The sequence below is a fragment of the Pongo pygmaeus genome, chromosome 2, assembly GCF_028885625.2.
Source record: "Pongo pygmaeus isolate AG05252 chromosome 2, NHGRI_mPonPyg2-v2.0_pri, whole genome shotgun sequence".
NCBI lineage: Eukaryota > Metazoa > Chordata > Mammalia > Primates > Hominidae > Pongo > Pongo pygmaeus.
Genome location: NC_085930.1, coordinates 150,090,056 through 150,112,898, shown reverse-complemented (window position 1 = coordinate 150,112,898; position 22,843 = coordinate 150,090,056). Strand labels below are relative to the sequence as shown.

The following is a 22,843-nucleotide window of genomic DNA, read 5'->3' as shown; positions in this document are numbered from 1 at the left end:
CTCTTCTAAGCAAATGGAAAAACGAATTATTATTTTTTATTTTTATTTTTTTTACTGACAGGGTCTCACTCTGCCACCCAGGCTGGAGTGCAGTAGCTTGATCATGGCTCACTGCGGCCTGGAACTCCTGGGCTCAAGTGATCCTCCCACCTCAGCTCCTGAGTAGTTAGGATCACAGGTGCCCGCTAACATGCCCAGCTAATTTTTTTATTTCTTTGTAGAGACAGGGTCTTGCCATGTTGCCTAGACTGGTCTTGAACTCCTGGGCGTAAGTGATCCTCTGGCTTTGGCCTCCCAAAGTGCTGGGATTACAGGTGTGAGCCACCACACCAAGCTGGCAGTAACTATTTAAATAAAAAATCTTTCAAGTTCACTGTTTATTACCTGTTCCAGTAAAAAGCTTGGTAGAAAGGAAGGTGTTTAAGATAAATACTTAGATCATCAATAAATTTCCGTTATGTGGACTTATCCTCTTAAATCAGAGGGTCACTCAAATTTGGGTATAAATTGATGAATAAAAACAAAGCTAGGGTTTTATCTGTGTATTGAGTTACATGTCTGTTTTGGATAGTGACATTCTTTCACCTTCCTAAAGAAGCCTCTCCTGCACTGGGCCTCATTACCTCTCTGATCTGTTTACAGACTTGACAAATCACATCTGCTCTTTTCTCTTCATGCAAAGGGGATTTTTAATAACATATCAGTTTAGTTACAATTTATTTTAGAGAATATTTTGGTGTTTTGGGTTTTTGATTTTAGAATCTTTTTCGTTTAAGTCTCAGTTTAATGGATTCATTAGTTTGTATTTTGTTCAGTAAAAAATAATTAAAAATTTGGGTTCACTTTGGGATTTGGCATGTTTATTGTGCTTTATTTTAGATTTTGGTTCAAGCTTCCCTTGAAGTCCTTGATTAAATTACCGGGAACTGTCAGATTAGTTGATAGTTCCAAGCTTTCCTTTCCTCTTCTGTGGGGCATCCTTTTTCTTCCTGTATAGTGAGTTATCTTTATCTTCAGAGGTACAGCACTGCTTACCCACTCCTGGGTTTAAATTACAGTTCCGCTAACTTGCTAGCTGTATGCACATGTACAAGTTAATTAGCATCTCTAGACCTGGTTTTTTAAAAAAAACTATAAAGTGGACACAGCAGTGTGACCTCATTCTTATGAGGATTAAATGAGATAATACAGATAAAATGTAGTATCTCATTCTATTGCTCCTTTTTGCTCTCATAATCTTCCATGAAAATTCCAGAAAACAAACAAAAACCTATAACTACAGCTTTTTTTCTCCAGTCCATCTCATTATGATACTAGCAACCAATTAAATGCTCGACAGTTGAAAGGTATTGGAAGCGGGGTCAGTTTGTAAGTGGAGATTTCCCTAGTGCTGAAGTGGAGAGCTGAGTGGCCTGGAGAGATTCAGGCTTTAAGAGCTTCCTCTAAGTCCTGGCAAGATCAGCTCTGCAGGCCATATCGTCAGGAGCTGAGGGGCTCAGGCCAGGCTGACCCCAAAAGAAGGGAAGCCAGGGAAAAAGTGCTTGTGGAAGGCACATGCAAAACCAAATTTTTAACAAAATAGGGGATTATAGGTAATACAGTAAGAGTTCATATATTAAGGCTTTGGGAGAATACATTAATATTTTTGGTACAGTGAAAAAACCTATTTTTTGATACTTTCAAAGAATTATATAAAAAAGTATTTTTATAATACTTTCAAAGAATAGATACATGTATCACGATGCAATATTGTGATAAATACAGTCAATAACTGTGTGTTAACAGACACAAAATTAAGTGACTATATTGTTGTGGGGAGCCCTGCATGCCCATTAAGGATAAGGCACCCGCACAGCCCCACTGTGAAGAATAAACAGAGAAGAGGTTAGGGGTTCAAACAACCAGAGGGGAGCTTCCACCCCTTGAGTGGCTTCTATAGGCCCAAACGTTGCCCCTTCCCGTCCAAGTAAAGAGATTGAGCAAATCTGCCCTCCCAGCATCACTTTACCCTGAATTAGATGATTATTCAGTTTCTTCACACATAGAAACATCAGGGCACCCAGCTTCACCAGAGCATTAGGACACTGGGCTAAGAAGGCCAAAGAATTTCAGCACAGGAGCCCTCTGTTTCCTTCACAGCTTCATCCTGGACCATCCTTGCCTTGGTGGCGAGGGGCCTTTTAAACACAGTAAGGTGACTTATGCTCTGAGAGGCAAATGAGTGCCAGGCAAGGAGAGGAGGCAGGGTACAGGGGTGTCCTGGCCCGAGAGGTGGGGCAGGATGCAGGAGGAGAAAGGCCAGAGAGAAAGGGGCATGGGGCTCCCCCTATCCAGGAGGCCTCTGCTGTCCTCCTGAGTGAACGGTAGCCCAGTACTGCAGCATACTCCTGGAAAGGCCTGGCTCTTTCTGCATTGCTAAGCCTGCCCATTCTGCTCTTTCAGGTGTCATGGGCTTAATAACGAGGTTAGAATCATAAAAGTGAATGCCCCAAGGCAGTTCCTAGCTCTGAGGGCAGGCAGTCCCTCTTAAAAACAGGATTCCTTGGGCAGAGCCCTTCCCCAGCGGCAGCTTTTTCAGGGTTGTGTTTTGGGGTTCCTTTAGATTTGATGATCACAGCCCATCCCCAGTTCACAGTGCTGTATCCACAAGATGGTGCTGAGACCACCCAAGGAAATGCTCCTGGGTCCCAGGTAGCCAGTCATCCGGCCCCAAGACCTTTCTCAAAATGGGCAGATGAGTAAGCATCACTTCACTATGACCAGAGCTTGGGATGTTTTAGATAATAAAAAGCACAGAGGGCATGATGCTTAGTGGAACACACACTCTGACTCATTCTTATTTGCCACGAATGGATTTTAGAGATTCTTCAGATGGGGAGTGGGGTGAGGGGCTGAGAACGGCTCCAGCCAGTGTGTGAATCTCCTTGTTAGAGAAGTCCCCACCAGGGAGGGAACAACTGAGGGGCCCTCAACTGTAGCCTTTGCCATACGACAGCCCTTTGGATGTTTACCCTTTCCTGGGCTATACATCTCCAATTTCTTCAGCTACTCCCTTATAACAACAAAAACAAAACAAAACAAAACAAACCAAAAATCTTTACAGAAAAGCCTAAGATCTCATAGTGTGACCAAAAGAAGTTTCTAGACTCCTTGGTGGGTGTGGTAGCTCACACCTGTAATCCTAGCACTTTGGGAGGCCGAGGCGGGAAGACTGCTTAAGGCCAAGAGTTCAAGACCAACCTGGCCAACATAGCAAGACCCAGTCTTAGTTAAAAACAGAAAAAAAAAAAAAAAAAGAGAAGTTTCTAGACTCCTGGTTCCATATGCCTTATTATGCCATACTCCTCAAATGGCAGATGCTAGGACCCCACTTATTAAAGTGGTTGACCTCACTGTAAGCCTCCGTTTCCTCATCTATAAAATGGAGTGACTACTATACATATCATGGAGTTCTGGGAGGATTGAGAGTATATGAGCACTCAGCAAGTACATAGCAAGTAGTAATGCTCAATAATTGATTTTATTTATAATATACAGACTTTTTTTTTTTTTTTTTTTTTTTTTTGCCTGAACTTCTCCTTTCTTCCCTTGTTTTATTCCTCTCCTATGGCTTCCAAACCTCCAGGACTGGATTTTTTTTTAACTGAAACTCAAAATTTCCCTTATTTATTCTGGTTAAACTTAATTGTGTTTGTTTTATCCATCCTTTCTCTGCCTGTTGAGGTATTTTAGAACATCAATTCTATCTTAAAATACATCTACTGATCACTTAAACATGCTCTACTGATTCCTGCTCCAGAAGCTTTCAGTAAGTTCAGGACGGTGATGACTGGGATAAAAAGACATGACTGTATTCTAGCTCACCTCCACAGAGCAGCAGAATGGAATCATTCTTCTTCCCCAAAAATCATATTTCGAGATCAGTACTGTTATACTTAGAAAAGATTTTTAAATCTATTAGAATAAAAAAAGAGAAAGCCTTGGCTTCGTCTTTAAAGAAGGAAACTGAGCACACATCATTAGGATGTGACCCTGTAGGAAGCAGTTCTGAACAGCTTAATCCATCAACATGTTTGGAATCAAGGTACAGAGGCCACAAGGCAAGTAAGCTCTTGAACTCAGATCCAGAAAGTTTCAGAGCTCCTGGGAGCAGAATTGTTGGGAATAACCTAAGAATAAAAGATCAAGATATCAAGCTCCCTGGAACTGATCTGTGGTCTCTGGGCTGGTCTTTGGTTACAGGTGACCCAATGCAAAACTCCAACCAATTACATTCTCTCAGCTTCACTGTTTCAAAACCACAGCAAGACTCTAATTTTCAACTGTTCTTCTCTATTCCCTCATTCTCCCTAAGTTGCTCATTCCAATTGTTTTTCTCGGGCTCACATCCCAGCATCCTTGTGCCCCACCCTGCCTGGAATTCAGGCAGCCTGCGATTGTTTCAGTGCCCATATCCGCTTACCCAGCAGAACACCACCTTCCTCATCCTGACTCCTCCCAAAGGCCAACCTCATCCTGACTCCTCCCAAAGGCCAACCTTCTCAACCCAAACACAGAACAAAGACAAAAACACCCAGTCTCATTCCTGTGTAGCCTTGTACCATTTGCAAATCACTTTTTTTTGAGACGGAGTTGTGCTCTTGTCGCCCATGCTGGAGTGCAATGGCATAATCTTGGCTCACCGCAATCTCCGCCTCCTGGGTTCAAGCAATTCTCCTGCCTCAGCCTTCCCGAGTAGCTGGGATTATAGGCATGTGCCACCACACCTTGCTAATTTTGTATTTTTAGTAGAGATGGGGTTTCTCCACGTTGGTCAGGCTGGTCTCAAACTCCCGACCTCAGATGATCTGCCTGCCTCGGCCTCCCAAAGTGTTGGGATTACAGGCGTGAGCCACTGCGCCTGGCCTACAAATCACTTTCATACACGCCTCCTTATTTTCCTTCTTACGATGCTACTGCAGGCTGGGAAATTGTATTTCCATTTCAAAGATGGGACACCAAGGCTCAGAAAAATGAAGACAAAGTCCCAGCACCACATCACATGTCACTGGAAAGGTCGGGTTTTCAGTCCTGATCTTGTGACTCTGAGCTTCAAACTAACTTCTAATGTACTTAAATGGAAGACGAGATTTGTGTGATTCTAAACATTAGCAAATATAAACCACTGTCTCATCTTTTGATTGGTATGCTTAACAGTTGTGTTTATTTTATGCCAAATTCAGTGTCATACATGTATCTGCCACTCAAAAATCTACATATGTGATATGGTTTGAGTTTGTGTCCCTGCCCAAATCTCATGTTGAACTGGAGGAGGGGCCTGGTGGGAGGTGACTGGATCATGGGGGTGGATTTCCTCCTTGCTGTTCTCCTGAACAGTGAGTTTTTACAAGATGTGATGGTTTAAAAGTATGTGGCACTTCCCCCTTTGCTCTCTCTCTCCTGCTGCCATGTGAAGAAGATGACTGCTTCCCCTTTACCTTCCGCCATGATTAAGTTTCCTGAGGCCTCCCTGTCATGCTTCCCATTAAGCCTGCAAAACTGTGAGTCAATTAAACCTCTTTTCTTCATAAGTTACCCAGTCTCAGGTAGCTCTTTACCGCAGTGTGAAAACAGACTAATACAATATGGTTAGCTATCTTTACCAACAAAACCAGTTTTTCCTGATCAGCCTATAGCATGCCATTAACACACTGCTGACCGGGTGATCACATAAATATTCTACTTTGTATTTTCTACCATCTTGCAATTTACGTGATCACAGAGTATTTTGTTTAACTTGTTCTATAAAATGAGAATAACACCTGAGAAGATTATTGTGATAGCTGAAGAAGGCAGTGAATATAGAGACCTTAGCTAGCAAATATTCAATTCATGGTATTACTACTACTAACAAATTTTCAATTCTTTCACTAAAATCAAGCAGAGTTTTGTTTTCTTAACAAGTATCTGATGAGGTATAATGCAGCATCAGTACAATAATTCTAAGAAACAGAATGATTTCCTCTCCTTGGCCTTTTTGAATCTTTCATTTCTTCCCTCATTCAGCAACCTCCTGGAGCCCACTCTTCAATGGAGGAGAGAGACGTGCAGACAGCTTCTATGATGATGAGAGTGCTCCACTGATGGGGCATCCAGGGCTCTGGAGGAAGCAGCCTTAAACTGGGGAACAGGAGTCAGTGCAAGAGAGGTGGGGCTCGCTCTTGATTTTTTATTTATTTTTTTGAGATGGAGTCCCGCTCTGTCACCAGGCTGGAGTGCAATGGCACGATCTCGGCTCACTGCAACCTCTGCCTCTTGGGTTCAAGTGATTCTCCTGCCTCAACCTCCCGAGTAGTTGAGACTACAGGCACGCACCACTACGCCAGCTAATTTTTGTATTTTTAGTAGAGATGGGGTTTCACCATGTTGGTCAGGGTGGTCTCCATCTCTTGACCTCGTGATCAAGCCTGCTTAGCCTCCCAAAGTGCTGGGATTACAGGTGTGAGCCACTGCGCTCAGCCTGGGCTTTTAAAATAAGCTCTCTATGTACAACTTGAGCAATGGCAGTCATTTAAAAGATTTAATATGGGAATGATTTGACAAATTTGCAGACAGGTCGCTCTGAAAGTAGTTTGGCGAGAAGGATGTCTGGAGAAAGTCTGAAAGAAGGCAAAGAGACAGGTGGGGATGAAAGAGAGGGGAAAAATTTGAAAGCTCTTTGGATGAAGAATCGACTAACTGGAAATTAGGGGAAAGGCAGTCGAGCAAGAATGGTTGACGTGCCAGTTCTACTGCATTTAGATGTGCTACTAACAGGTCAGGAGCCCAGATCAAACAGCTGGTTTGGGAGGTGGATAATGAAGGTTGTGAAGTCTGTGCTCCCTCTGAGAAGCCTGAGGAAAATGCAGGTGGCTCCCTCAATCAACAGACATCCAAAATGGACTTCAGTGCTGAAAGGGAGCTGGGGTGAAGATTCAGATGTGCAGTGCAATGACATATGGGAGGTGGTTGCAAACATGAGCATGCATTTTGCTCAAGTTGAAGTAAACTGGATGAAAAGAAAATAGGGCTAAAAGGGGAGCATGAACAATGGATGCTGGTGCATCAGAACCACCCGCAGACCCTTACTGCGATTTCATTTCTTCGTGCCACTCCAGACTGACTGAATCTGGTAAGGCCCCAGAATCTCATTTCTAACAAGCTCCCTTGTGCTGCTGGATCAAGGCTAGGTTTGGACACTGTACTTGTTTCCTGGGGCTGCTGTAACAAATTACCTCAAACTTGGTGACTTAAAACAACAGAAATTCATTATCTCACAATTCTGGAAGCCAGATGTCCAAAATCAAGGAGTCAGCAGGGCCGTGCTCTCTGTGAGGGCTGCAGGGGGAGAATCCTTCCTTGCCCCTTCTAGTTTCTGGTGGCATGTGGCTGTGTAACGCTCACCTCTGCCTTCATCTGCACATGGCCTTCTCCTTTCTACAAGTGTCTCTGCTGTGTGTCTCTTATAACGACACTTGTCATTGGCTTTAGAGTCCACCTCTCATCTCAGAATCCTTAATTACATCTGCGAAGACCCTTTTCCCAAATTAGGTCACACTCACGGGTTCTGGGACATGGACACATCTTTTGGGGTGTAGCCATTCAACCCATTACTGACACCATGGCAGCAGCTCACATGAATGAATGTGAGAGGGAGCTGGGATCCAGAACTCCACGCTAAGCTTCCTGACAGTGGTAGGAAGAGGAAGAAGAGAGGAAGGGAGAGCGAGCCAGCTCAGAGACTCCTAAGATATCCAGCTGCACTCCCAAGTTGTGTTCTGCTCAAGGGACCCCAGGCCACTGTGAGTCCAGGGCAAAGGACCACCTGAGAGTACTCCACGGGATGGAAAAAAATCACAACAACCATCAATTCACAAAAAGCCAGGCCATGCTGCCCTCAAAATGTAGGCAAGGACTTGGAAGGGCTGAAAAGGCTTTTAATTCATTTTAAAACTAGATTAATGTAACATGAAGCTGGAATTTCCTCTCTAAGATTCTGCAGCCCTTTTCTCACCACCCTAGCAGTTTCCAGTCCAGACAGGTCACCATGGCAGCATGGGATTAATTATTTCTGCCTTTCCCATTGTTTTCTTAGGAGCAGGCAATGCCCTCAGCCATGAACATTAAAGAAGTTCAGCTACACCTCCCTTTTCACCACCTACAAGGGTCCCATAAAAATTCACTGAGAGCAGACCACCCCTCATTTTTATACTGATACACGTTCCACCATTAAAATCCTACATTATAATTATTTATGTCAGTTCCCTGATACACAAAGGTTTTCTGTCCCCTGAAATAGGACCTTCCCTGCTTGGCAACAGGGTTTCCAAGGCCAGAAGGTCAGTGGGGGCTGGAGATGGTGGAAGGGAATGAAGCACTATAAGATTAAAGTCACAACCAGGGGACAACAAGAGTCTTCAGAATCAGATTCTTAATGTGGTCAATCACCCCATCATACATTTCTACAGCAGGGCTTAAAAGGCACAACCCTCAACCCCACCCCCTAAGACCAAAGCATCCAATGCACCTCCTAGTTAGCAAGTCCACAATCTTACATAGGCCAATCTCTATGTCAGTCTGTCTCTGTGCTTCGCCAGAGTGTCTAGAGCAGCACTCCTCAAATGTCAATGTGTGTAAGTCAGCTGAGGATCTTGTTAAGTGCATTTTCTGACACAGTGGGTCTGGGGTAGGGCTCGAGGCTCTGTATTTCTAACGGACTCCCAGAGGATGTCCATGCTGCCAGTCTGAGGACCACACTTGGGGTAGCAAATGTCAGGACTCCACTGCAACAGCATCTGATGGCTTTTCTTTGGTCAAGTCATCCTGGAACAAGTTTCTAGAATGATTCCACCCTGGCCCCCCTAGAGTCCAGCCCACACAGCATAAGCCCTACAACTTCACTTATAATGGCAGAAACTTGTATTTCTAATAAAAGCCCAACTCCTACAACGAAAATGGGTGACGTAAACAGGACAGATTCCAGAAAAGGGTCTTGTATGTCTGGTCCGTCTTCATCTATGTCAGGGTGGAGATGGCTGAGGTACCCCTGAAGATGTGGTTTAAATGGAGTGTAGGGAAACCAAGTTCCCTGACCTCTGGTGAAATAATAGCTAGAATGGAGAAGATGATGATGATGATGCCAGAAACAAGAAAAGCTAACATTGACTGAGCACCTTTTACATCCCAGGCCGTGTGCTATGTGCGTCAAAGACATTATGACTCAGCACTGAGAAAGAAAGGGCAGGGTTAAAAGATATGCAGAAAAGAGGGAAAGCACTGTAAATTCCAGGGTGTGTGGAAGGTCAATAAAGTGTCAACAGAGGGAGAGAGGACAGTCCTCAGACTGTCCCAGTCTAGGCCTAGTTAGGAAGTCACTGATATTTCAGAAAACATCCTTGGACCAAACATACCAAAGACCGAGTACATCAGGACATATCTGCTGTCCCTTGCTGTCATCCATCACCTGATGCCATCCAGGTTAGCCTCTGCAGGCTTGGTTCCATTTGGCTGCCTTAAGAGGGACATGCTTAGACACAGAGGGGCTTCCTCTGATGTTCTTCCTGTCTCACCCTGGGATCAGTACACTGAGCACTGGGCAACTTAGTCAGGGCTGCTCTGCCTGATGCCTTCCAGATGTCCCTGGACACAAATACTATGCTCTGCTACTGACCCCACTGACATAATTACTTTGCCTGTATGAAATGGACATAGTTATATCTGAAGTAGCTGACTTATTTGTGGTGACATGGAGAAGGTTCAATGGCCTTTACTTTTCCCTAGTCTGGGCCTTAGACAGCTTCAAGCCCAACACTCTGCAGGAGAAGACTGGGCAGGTTGCCACTGAGGGAATTCGGATCAGCGGACTGAGTCAAATGGCGTGCAACCGGCATGCAAGAAGCAGTCCATAGGCTCCATTCAGCCTGCAGACGCTCTCATCAGGTCCCGATCTACGTGAAAAAGTTTCAACCTCCAGTTTGCCACAATCTAACCACTTGCTTACCTTCTCATACCAAGCCCACACTTGACGTTCATATTACCTTCCTGTTCCTGTATGTGAGTTTTAGATCTTAGTCTATAAAAATGTAAGTATAAATCACGTGTAGGTTTTGTTCTGCCTGTGAAATTTTAATCTCTGTACTGTGATTCATTGTCCTTCTAAAATTTAAATGATAAGATTTCAGTGTTCAAGTTTTCAAAACTCTCAGAGTGCTCCGTCCTAATGAAGGACAGATGTTGAGAAGCCTTACCACAGAATATATTTGGGTGACATACCATTTCTTAAGGATCCCTTTAGTTTGTCCATTCCTATGGGGAAAATTTCTCTACGTAAATCTTCAGAGGCAGAGTGGCAGATATCAAACTCTTCACTTTGCTCCAGTCAGTCACATTAATGATAGAGTCTGTTTAAGCTTCAAGAAAAAGGGGTACTTAACTCCTAATAAGAATTTCATGAAGTCAGATTTTCTATCAGAGGCACTCAGCTCACCTTCTTTAAAACAAGCATCCCACAAGTCATCATGAGCAGGTGTGTAACAGGGGAAGCAACACTCACTGAGTTTTTATCGGTTCCAGTATCCTGAGCTGACATCATGCTCCTTCCTGGGTTACAGTATGTGGGAGTTGACATCATGCTCCATCACTGTGTCACACAAATACAACAGTTCCAAAAAACAGATCATAGAAATAGGACCATCCAGCTGTCAGGTATTCAAAACAATAGGGTCAACACCATGAAGCATCTCCACCAAGATCACAAGTACCCTCAAGGAATCCTCAGAACGGCTCAGTGAAAATGGTGGCTAAACCCAGGAAGCAGATTTCAGCTTTAGAGACATCAGGGGGATGTGCAGCTGATTCCTCAGTCTGGGGAGCATTCTGACCGTCTGGGGCTTGAGGACCTCCTGCAGGAAGGTGGCTGAGGCTCGTGGCCGGCTGGGTCTTCCTCACCTCCTCCCCACTGTCAACAGATACCTGGCTCCAGGCACAAAATACCAGCGTACAGAGATCATCTGTATGGGCCTGGGCCCTCAGATATTTATTTAAGTCCACGTACACACTTTCCCTGCACAAACATTTTCTTCTTCCCCATTTCCCACAATTCCTCCTCCCATGTTTCCAGTTTGAAGCCACTGCTGGCAACACTACGACCTCTGGAGGGAGGCCAGGCCTGGCAGCACAGAGCTCGAAGGCAGCACAGGATTGTGAAAGTCGCCTCTTCATAGGATCAGGAGACGCAGGCGCTTGGCAGAGCTGTCAAGCAAGCCCACCAGTAGGTCTGAGGTACAAAGAGAGGCACAAAGGCTTTCCTACTATGGAAAAGTGACAAAAACTCTGGCCAGTCTTTCGAATGGATGAACAACGGTTCAGACAAAAAAAAAAAAAAACCAAGTGGAAAAAATTGTGGGAGAGAGAAAAGAATATTAAGGGAGCTAAGTTCCAGTCAGCTGTTGCCAATTTCACCCCAAAAGAAATGTAATAGAAACAGAAGGAAAGTTTCTGGCAGTACTCAGGTGCCTACATAGTTCCCCATTCACCTGGTTTAGGGTAGAACTATCTGAGCAGAAGGAGCAATGATGTTGGTAAATACGTTGTCTACATTAAAAAATAAATAAAACTCCCCAAACAAACTCCAAACCACTGCAGGTAAACACTCGCAATATGTTGTTTAGAAAAATTATGCTTTAAATATACTGATCTAAAAAAAAAATCGAAAGAACAGACTGTTCTGTAGAATAGCTTGAGTTTCTGCCTGTGCTTTCATTTTAGAAAACAAATGCTCGTAGACCTCACAGTGGGAGGAGTTTCACACAGGGATTCAGCTCGCAGAAAATGGCCACCGGCTTTGAGAGACCTTAACACAACAAACAGGGCACCCAAGAGACCTTTTGGGAATACAAGGCACTTGCCTTTCACAAGGGTAATCGTCTAGAGATACACAAAACCATTTTTTTTTTTCCCGACCAGTAACATAAATCGTGGCCTCCAAAGTACTTGTTTACAGAATACCACAATGACTAATTACCAGAACTTTTCTTATTCTCTCTGAGCAAAGGAACCTCATGGGAGAAAAAAAAAAATAGGTCATTTTTAATGTAAGGGAGTTGCTAGGATTGGAGGTAAGACAACTGTTTAAACTTCATAAAAGGAAAAACAAAAGATCTCAAAAAGTATTTTCTAAAATAGAGAAAGGCGCAAATCTTCTTATCAGAAACGCATTATAAATAGAAAAGAAACTCTTAAAAGAGATTGTTCAAATGTGACAAAAAGCTCTTGGTTTCCTGAAAATGTCAAAAACAAAAACAAATATTGACAATACTAAATATCCAACAGACAGGGTAAGAACTTCACTTAGAAGCAAATTTCCATTTAGGTAATTTATGGTGCTTCTGTGCAAAAAGTTGTTTTACACTGTGTAGTCGCTGAAGACACTCCAGAATTGCTAGACCTTCACAGGAAAAATTTTAAAGGTCAGGGTTTTTTTTCTTTCCTTAGTTAGCACAGCACTCAGGGGCAGCCAGTTCTCTAACGTCTGAGTAAAACCCTACACAGGGCTTCATTTCAGTGCCACGTCATGGCTTTTGCAGACTATCTTCTTGCCTCCGCTTCCTCAAAGTGGTCCTTCTGCCCCTCCCATTAAAGCAAAGGTGGAACTTGCATTAATTGAAGGGAAGGGCTGAAGACATTACAGAAGGCATGGTTCAGCCACAGGCGCCGGTTATGGCTGTAACCACTGTAAATCTCTTCCACCAAAGAGCATCAAAGACCTGCACAGAGACCTTGAGAAACCTTGCTCTTTGGGCTCAAGTCAGGGACTATAAGACCAGACTAAATAGGTTTAAGCAGGGACAGATCAGAATGCTGAGTAGGCTTTTCAAAAAGGAAATCCTCATTTAGGTGTCTAGGAGCCAATCACCGTGCTATTAGAACTAATTGAAAATCTCCATGCTTACATGAAAACGCACAAAAGTATGGGGAGACTGATCTGAATATGCGGGTCTCCCTTGCCTGGCAAGATAATAAATTCATCTTTGTTTGGACTGAATTGGTGGTCTTATTATCTAATTGTAATCAACTCCACAAATAGTCAGTTGTTCTAACACATGAACAGGAAAAATAACATAAATAAAACAGGGCCTAGAAACAATATCCAACTCACAAAGCAGGAAGTGACAGCTCATATCTGTCTCACCTTGCACAAAGCCTGCCTTCATGTGTTGCTGAAATAATCCCAGGATACCCTTCCAGGACTTAAACAGCCACTGGATTTTTCATGAAAATGCACCCTGGTATGAACACTTACAATAGTGGCCAGAAAAATAGGGGTGCGCAAGCTGGGTCTTCCTCTCTCCCTGCAAAAATGTTTTAATTTCTTTCAACATTAAGTTATAATACAGCTTAGGAATTTTCATTTACATAAGAGAGGAGAAATGCTTTTGTAAGATGGAAAACAGCCTTCTGTCTCTCCCAGGTCAAAAATAAATTTGCTTGACTATCTTAATTGGCAAAAACCCAAGGGCTCCAACTGGACCGGAAGCTTTGCATCACGGTGTCCTACTACGTGTGTCTGCTGGAAACCCAGCAGATGTCATGGTCAGCTTGCTCTCATGGGACAATGCCAGTCCTTCTTTAAGCTTTGCTGCTGACTGCCATCTCCTGCTCTTCTGATAACCTGCCTTTTTCTGGCAGACTGGGCCTAGGACAGTGGGTTCTGTTCCCACTTTGCTACTAATGATGTGGCCTTGAGCAAGTCCTAAGACTTCTCTGAACTCTTCTTATCTGGAATGCAAAGAGGTCGGGCTACTTTATTTCCCAGGTTCCTTATAAGCATTAAATTTGAAAACCATGATTACCAGCCTGTCCCAATCCTTCTGTAAGAGTCTTCATTCCCTCAAAAGTGGACAATCTCCCACCCTTAAATTCATGCACTTTCCTCAAGTGTAGAGGGTTAAAGGCAGAACACAAAGTCTGGCTAATATCGGCATATCTATGAGGACAGGAGGGAGCTACTACATTGAGACCCCTGGGAGACCTCAGACTGAGTCCCTGCCCCTGCTTGTCCCAGCACCTCTGCTTTTCTGCTCAAGAGAAAATAAAGTACTACACCTTAGAGCTGTAAGGAAACAGCCATCATTGAGCAAAACCTTCTCTGGTTACAGGTGAGGAAACCAAACAAGCAAAGTCATGCTGGGAACAATTCCTAGGCCTCCCCTCTGGATTCTCACGGATGTCTTTCTTCTCACCCCAACCCAGCACTGCAGGGGCTCTGGGCAATCTTCCTAGCTCCCTGTAGAGCTCCTCAGAGCCTCAGAGGGTAATCAACAAACATTTACTTAGCCCTCTGGGCAATCCCCCAAGGAGCAGTTTTAAACTTTCAACTGGTATAGGCTCTGGGAACAGTTAGCCCAGCACAGTGACAGTGACAGCTATAGCAAGACACAAATTGAATGATCTGATCAGTGTGCCACTCCATTGGTGTTTTACTCTAAAAGAAAAGCTTGCAGCAGCAGCACAGACAATAGATAAGGATAGGTTAGGGATATAGGGAGGCTCCATGAGGGTGGGGTCCTGATCTCCTACCTGGCACGTAGTTGATACTAAGTAAATATTTGCTGAACAAATTCAAGTTTGCACATTATCTCTGCTCCATTTGCTTCTTGTCAAAAATTCTGAGGTTACAATAATATTAAGGATGAGGATCTCTGAGCCTCTCAGTTAAAATCAGGAACAAATACCTGTTTCATACTCTCACTATGTGGCTGGGGAGGCAGCCCAGAGTGTGGAGAGAAGAGGCTGGCCTTGTGAATCAGACAGACCCCAGGGTGTAAAAATCTCACCTCAGGATGGGCACGGTGGCTCACATCTGTAATCTCAGCACTTTGGGAGGCTGAGGCCGGTGGATCACCTGAGGTGAGGAGTTCAAGACCAGCCTGGCCAACGTGGTGAAACCCCATCTCTACTAAAAACACAAAAATTAGCTGGGCGTGGTGGCAGTTGCCTGTAATGGCAGCTACTTGGGAGGCTGAGACAGGAAAATCACTTGAACCCAGGAGGCAAAGGTTGCAGTGAGCTGAGATAGCGCCACTGCACTCCAGCCTGGGCAACAAGAGCAAAACTCCATCTTAAAAAATAATAATTAAAAAAAAATAAACTCCCAACTCTACAATCTTGGCTGTAGTTGAGTTTCTTTTTGCTTCACTTGCCACACCATGTTGACTGAGGTTCTAAAAGATGGCTGAGATAATGCATATAAGGTATAGACCTAACTCCATGAATGTCAGTTCCATCCTCTTTCCTTGGGAGCTGTGGGTATAGAGAGAGAAACTGTTTCTAGGAAAGGCTCCAGGCCATCAGCATCCTCCTCCAAAGAGGCAAACCAGCAAGAGGATGCTGACATCGTTTTAAAATGACTCAATATAGTTTTCATAAATATATTCCCAATAAGTCATCTGATTTCTAAACTATGTATAGAGAACATAAAGAGCAATTCAATATACATGTCAAATGTTTTATACTTTCCATATCTAAGTTAAACACCAAACATGTCTATATATCTCAATCCTTTGTTGTGAATAAACAAAGAGGGGAGCTAGAATTAGGAAGAAAAAAATGATACACTTTTTTTTTCTTTTTTTTGAGATGGAGTGTTGCTCTGTCACTCAGGCTGGAATGCAGTGGTGCGATCTCAGCTCACTGCAACCTCTACCTCCCAGGTTCAAGTGATTCTCCTGCCTCAGCCTCACAAGTAGCTGGGGCTACAGGTGTGCGCCACCATGCCCGGCTAATTTTTGTATTTTTAGTAGAGATGGGGTTTTGCCACGTTTGCCAGGCTGGTCTCGAACTCCTGACCTCAGGTCATCCATCAGCCTTGGCCTCCCACAGTGCTGGGATTACAGGCATGAGCCACTGTGCCCGGCCAAATGATTTTTTCATCTATAAAATGGAGTTGGGATAGATAAAGAATATGAACTTTAGCCTAAAAATTAAGTGACTTTAAGATGCAGAGACTGACAGAAATAATACAATGACAGAGATGTTTATCCACCAGAAGACAGAGTCATGTAGAATACTTTAATGGCATGACTGTGTAGTGTTGTCACATATTGCTAACAAACAACTTACAATGGTTTTGCAAAGTCTGGCCATTGGGACAGGGTGTCATCACTTATTCCACAGAAAAAGAAACTGGTTTGCAGGCAGCATGTTACCCAGTACTGTGATCACACAGCAGAGAGCAATGAGACGATGCGGGGTGGGAGGGCGCAATAATACCACCATTCCCCGACTCTCTAGAACGTATTTCTTTTTATCTGATTATGCATATAATCCATTAACATTAATGATATAAAAATTTTGAGCACAGACATATCTCTAGTAGAAACAGGATTTGAAACTAGCATCTCAAATCTCAGATTTATCTCTTCCTCTGCTTCGCAGAAATTGGCAATTGTTAATCTTCGTCACCAGCCATGACAGTGCTGTTTAAAATGCAGATTCCCTTGCCCCACCTGGGAATCTACATTTTGACAAGTTCCCCAGGTGGATTCTTGTCCATACTAAATTGATGGTCACTGGGACTAACCCAGAATAAATCAGTGGTAATAGGAGGTGTGTGCTTTCTGTGATAAAATTAAAAATTAAAATGAGTCTTTAAAGATAAGGCTTTATGTGTAGATGCACAATATATAAATTTACATATCTATACAAGGTTGTGAGGGGAAGGGAACCAATATTAATTAATTATCTACTATGGTATATAGAAATCCTGACCAAATTATATATTAATCAGTCTTCCAAATAATCCTATATGAGTTATGCATGGAAAAAGTCAGGCTTAGAGAGAAACTCTTCTAAAGTCACAAGTCTGGAAAGTGGCCCAGCTAGGTTGTGAAACTAGATTTATCTGACCCCAGTCTCCTCATTCCATTGTACTAAGCTCATATGCACGTGAAAACGCGCAGACACGCACATGTCATACAATAGCCATATGGTAAAAGGCAATGGAATTACATTACTGTTAGAAACTTTTTGCATCAACAGAAATGTAGTTTTTAAAGGACTCATTCTGTTAAGGGATATTCTTTAATTTGTATGCTGACAACAGAATACAGTGTATGACTACTATCAAAACCACATTTAACAGCCTGAATTTTCATAATCAGAAATGTGTTTTGGGACTTGCCGGGGACAAATTTAAGAGTGATTCTTGATTTGTGTAAATTTGAATGGTTTAATTTATGTAAATTAAACCACTTAATATTCATCATACACATCATATTACCTTAAAAAGGAAAACACTAACAATGTAACTTTGCACTTGTCAATCCACCAGTCTTCCTAAGCTCATCCCTCACCTTCCACGGTCTGACATGCCTGGCTCCCTCCATCAGGAACCCCCTTCTGCTGGCTTCTGGAGTTGCAGTCCTCCATGGTTCTTCCTTACTATCTTGCCAGACTTCTATCTGCCTCCCTAGATCTTCCTTTCTTTTCTCAAAAGGCTCCATCCTCAACCATTTTTCCCCTATACTCTCTCTCAAAAATCTCTTTTCCCGTCTCTTGACTTTTTCTTATAAACCAAAGACTCCCAAATGAGCCCTGGCCTTCTTGTGGAGCGCAAAGCCCCCTTCTGCCTGGGAGACAGCATGCTTCAACACTGCAAACACAGCTCCTCTAAAATGCAGCTCCTTACTTCCTTCTGAGTTTCCTCCATGGGTACCACTGCTCTGGAAATCGCAGTGTCAGCTTTAGCTGTTCCTTCATTGAGACATCAGATTCTGTCAGTTCTTCCCTTTGCATCTGTTCCTTTCCCATTTCATTGTTATCATCCATTCAGGCCTTTCCTGCCCCTCTTTTTCCTTGGTGGGTTGTAGTAGCTTAACTGGCTTTCTGGCCTCTAGTTTCTGCCCTGCCTCTCCTCCCGATCTCCCCCGAAGCTACTCACAAGAGCCTGGTCCTGAAGCACAGCCACAACACTCCCCTGTTCAAGTACCTTTAATGACACCTATTGGTTAATGCATTCACAATTCCTAGTTGGCATTCAAGCCTGAATCATTTGGCACCGAATGTTCTCCAGTTTTGATGCCTGTATATATAGACCAGTTCTAACTCAATTGGACTTGACGCTTTTCCCTGAAAATGCTCCGAGTTTCTCCATCTCCTACTAGTCCTCCTATCTCAAATGCCTCCTCCCCATCTCTTTTATTGAGATGCCACATCATTCAAGGACTTGCTTAGATGCTTTTTCTCAAGAGTCTCTTGACTGCCAGGGATAAAAGGGACCCCTTCCTCCTCAAATTACCAAAATATCTTCTTTTTGCATTTATCACATGGTTATTTCTGCATATCTTCTTTCCTCAACAGAGTCTGAGAGCGAAGAGACCAGATTTTTGTGGCAGCTGAATTCTCCATTCTCTCTAGCACAGTCATACTTGTAGTAGATTGCCGTACAGCATTTAGAGAACACCTTAAAGTTTACAAAGCATGTTCACATTCAACATCTCATTCGTTTTATTTGGGGATTAAGTTATTACAGGTAGCATTCAAGTCTTGCGATTTGATTTCTGTGGCTTATTGCAATTCTTAGAGCTATCTCTTAATTTTCTACCTTATAAATTAAACAAACATATTTCTTAAATTACTTTACTTTTGAATACCCACAGTCTTCTGTGGCCTACAAAGCTAAAAAAAGAGAACATTTCAAACCAAACAAAGCCCCCTTGCCAAACTGCTTTTTCTTGGATTATGAGTTAAATGTACAAATGAAAAGGCCTCTATAAGCAGGTAACGAGAATGACAAAATCAAAATTTCAAGAAGTGTGAAATTCCTTTCTGAAGATATTAAGACTTTTTAAATGGCTTTCCTATATATCCATTTGGAATTCTACGTATGGGTCAATCTCCAACATCCGTGGAGCTGACATTCCAGCATATTAACAATAGAAAATTGCTAACAGTTGAACAACAAATTCTTTGCTAAGAGACTGGAAATGACTAATATGATTGTAAAAACAAATCTGTCTGGTCTTGAGTACCCAAGTGCCTTGTAGAAGCTCAATAAACATTTGTTGATGAAAAAGAATGAATTCAGAGAAGGCCTTATTATCATTTATAAATTGAGGGCATAAGTTTTAATAGATGGGTGGAAGTATAGATTTAAGTGGAGAAAAAAGAAAAATTGAATTTAGAGGTAGGAATTTTGGTGTGTCTATGACTCTGGTCTGTCCCTGCGATGGACCCCACTCTGCAACTGCTGGAGAAGCAGGGGAAGGAGGTGGGGGTGAATGGCAAGCACCGTCCATCCTACTGTGCCTCTCTGGAATCAGGCTGCAAGCTCCTCCAGGACGGGCACTTTGCAGTCCTGGCACAGAGCTGTGCCCACAGAAGGGACTTCATACATGTAGTATGAGACGCAAAGCTCTCCATGACCTGTCTCTATTTTCACATTTCAATCCTTTACGCCTATTCTTCCTTACCTCATAGGGCTATTGTGAGGGGTAAACAAAAAATACTGTGCTTAAAGCCCTTCACACACTGCCTAGCGTACACACGCACACAAATGCTCGACAAATGGTAGTTGTTATTGTCACCATCTGGGACCCTGTATATGGCTCCAAGGTAGAGCTTAGTGTGCTGGGCCGTCAATATTTGTCTGCGACAGCTGCAAGTGTCCTGGAGATGGTCTCTTCACATTTGTATACTTGGTGCCTACCAGAGCGCTCACCTCACAGAGGGCCCTGAAGCTGGCTACGTGACTGAGCAACGAAGATCCAAGGTCCAGTCCTGCCTTGACCCCAACCCACTGGGTAACCCTGAAGAGTCATTGAAACTCTCCGGGCCTCAGCAATGTCAGTGCATCCTTCCAGCCTAGGGAAACTAGAGATCTGTGAAGAGACATGTAAAAGACCCCACAACAATTGCTGACAGAACTGGAACAAGAAACCAGCTGTCCTAAAGCCTTGACCTCCTAGTTCCCCTTCATCACGGGGGCTTCACACATCCGGTCTCCCAGTAACATATCACTTGAGTGTCATGGTCACTTTGTAACCCCAAAACTTGGTGGATTGCTGTCTTGAATCATATACCCTTTGGGAGTCCCTCAGAAAGACCATTTCCTATCTCATGTAGACTAAGGAGAGACGCGACTTTAGTTACCTCAGTTAGAACAGACCAGATTTAACAGAGTGAGATTCCTGTGCTTTGGAAGAAATCACTTGGAAATCCTTGGTTCTGAGTCCTCCATTTCTTCCACATCAAGATCTAAAAAGAAAAAAAAAGTGCAGTGTCCCATGACTAGCTGCTAGGATTTCATGTTTTAGCAACAATAATAACTGCAATGAGCACATATCGAACACATAAGTCAAACACCCACAAAGTGGTTGACATGTGTGGTTTTGTGTTGTCTTCATAACAACCTTCAGATGGAGGGAACATTCCCCCATTTTACAGCTATAGAAACGGAGACTCTAATGGGCCACGGAACCTGTTCAAGGTCACACAGCTGGTTTATGTGACAATTAGGACTCAAATCCAGATTCAATTGATTCCAAAGCCTGGGCTATTAACCAGTAAGTCAGGGTTTTAAAAACTTTTCAGACAGTGACCCACTGTTTTAAAAATTTACTTTATATAAACTGAAAACCAAAAGTCTCATAAAACAATGCTTACCCTTACTATGTGCAATGCACGTTATTTTTCTATTCTTCTCTATATTGTACTATATATTCTATATCTTTAAGAAGATTTCCAGTAGCAACCCACTAAACTGATCCCACAATCTTCGCATGGGTCCCCCACTCTTGAAAAACGCTACACTTAGATATAGCGCCTTACTAGCTGCTTCTCTGAAACCAGGACAAAACTCTTCCATATTTTTTAACCATGAGAATCTGACCAAGTAGTTGAGCTTCACAGAAGAAAAGTCTTTAACCTTTAAAATATGTATAAGGCACCATAACACATATCACCTATAATCCACCCTTAGAAGGGATACTCAATTAGGGCCAACGTCCAGAATGGAATTAGGCACTTACCTACCGCAGTGCAGGAGTTATAAAGTGGAACCGCGGACAGACTAAAATCTCAGGTGATTTATGATGTACCCTATAAAAAAGTGGCTAACGGCGGGCGGTTGTGTTGTATGTTGTACCAACAGAGCAGACCTTACTACTGCAGAAGTAGGCGGCTGAGACTGCAAACCCCTGGGGGCAGGGCCCTGCCTTTGCACGTCCCGTTCAATTCCAGGGGCTTGGTATTGCATCAAGGAAATTATCAAGTTCCCGTAGGGTCAGGACTAGGGTCCGATTCCCAGTCCAGGAGACGGGAGATGTGACTGTCAAAGCAGTGCCCGAGCCCGCTGGATTCGAGCCCACCACGTCCTCAGCCCCGGGAGCGCATTCCTCCTCGGCCCCCGCCCTCTAGCACAGCCGCGCAGTTGGGCCACGAGATGCGGCGCAACCTGCCCGCACTCTCCAGCCGAACCCATCCCGCCCCGCCCCGCTCCGGGCGCGGGCCCCGGAGTCCGGGCACCTGCGGGCGCTTCCTCCCCGCGGGCAGCTCGGTTCTGCTGCGTTTGCAGAGCTCAACCCTTGCGAGGGTTTCCCCAGCCCGGCTTCCCGGCTCCCTCCAGAAGCGAGGAGCGATCGGGCTGGCGGCGCCCCGGGCGCCGCGCCCTCAGGCCGCGCCTCGCCCCGCCCCGCCCCCGGCCCCGCGAAGACCCTGCGAGGGGCACTTACGGGGCTCGGCTCCTTCGCCGCCGGCGCGTTTCCCCGGGGGTCCATGGTGCTTCCGGACCCGTGAGTCCGGCCGCGGCGCTGCACAGCACCGCCCAGAAAATGGACGCCGGCGGCTCGGCTCTGCCGGCCCGGCCCGCCCCCGGCGCGGGGCAGAGGACGCAGCCCGTCCGGGAGGAGGTCGGCCCGACCCGCAGCCCCGCGGGCCCGGGGCTGGGGGAACTGCGGCGCCGAGGACCAGGCCTCAGGAGGGCGGCGGCGGGACCCGCGAGGGCCCCGCAGGGCCCCATGCCCGACCCAGTGGCCAGCCGGGGCCCCCCCACCAAGGAGGCAGCGGCCTCAGCCTCCTCGGGGAGGACACAATTCAGAACCTGCCGAAGGACAACGCAGTTAGGGCTCTGGGCCACAGAGCCTGGTGACGGTCAGAACAAGGCCTCGGGCCGCAGAAGGGTCCGTGGGCCCCTCTTCCAGACTATGCACACAGGATTCGCAGAAAGTCGCTGTTTCAATTGCATCAAATTCTCAGGAATAAGGAGTCACCTGTGTTTTTCCATGGCCGTCATGAGAGGCCTAGATTGATTTTTCCCAACGTGGCACAGAAAGTATTTGACGCAAAAGACCCAGTCCTCTTCTTTAAATGAAGGGCCCTGGCCGCTGGCATCTTTCTTCCAAGATCCAGGGGCTGCTCATTGAAAAAGTATTCAGAGAGGGCCTGCCACAAGCTGGCCATGTGGAGCTAATGCACGAATAATGGACAGGTGTTTTTTGTTTTTTTTTTTAATCGTCTATGTTCCCTGTGTTTTGATAGTAGAGTCTTATTCTTAAATTTTCTTAAAAAAAAAATTCAAGGCCACAGCTTAAAAGGATTAAAATGTCAAATCTTTACGTTTTCAGCCAGGAATCTACAGTACTTGCAATTCTGCATCCCAGTTCCTGACCATGTTTTAAGAATGTGATCACTTGATGAATAGACTCCAATATTAAATATAAAGCCAACAAAACATTTTAAGTAATGAGGGAAAAATATGTTGACTCCAAGTCAAAGAATCATGTTATTTAAAAATAAAAGGAAGAGTTTTGAAGGCCGACAGTTTGGGCAA

At 44.3% G+C, this 22,843-nt stretch overlaps 1 protein-coding gene across 49 annotated transcripts in view; it reads right to left on the bottom strand.

Annotated features, from left to right (window-relative positions):
- The window catches only part of ZBTB38 (zinc finger and BTB domain containing 38), an 80,263-nt gene that overhangs the window by 24,390 nt on the left and 33,030 nt on the right, over nucleotides 1-22,843 (bottom strand). For 32 of the 49 annotated variants that reach the window (XM_054480162.2, XM_054480166.2, XM_063662247.1 and 29 more), the window contains one exon: nucleotides 20,167-20,271. Coding sequence is in view for 7 of the 49 variants with exons in the window: in XM_063662236.1 (XP_063518306.1) it covers nucleotides 10,571-10,648 (78 nt within the window). In the remaining 42 variants the exon portion in view is untranslated. Of the gene's footprint in view, nucleotides 1-10,570; nucleotides 10,658-20,166; nucleotides 20,272-21,044; nucleotides 21,688-21,746; nucleotides 21,990-22,843 lie in introns of those variants that run through there. The other 17 variants (XM_063662239.1, XM_063662240.1, XM_063662237.1 and 14 more) reach the window with 8 other exon arrangements.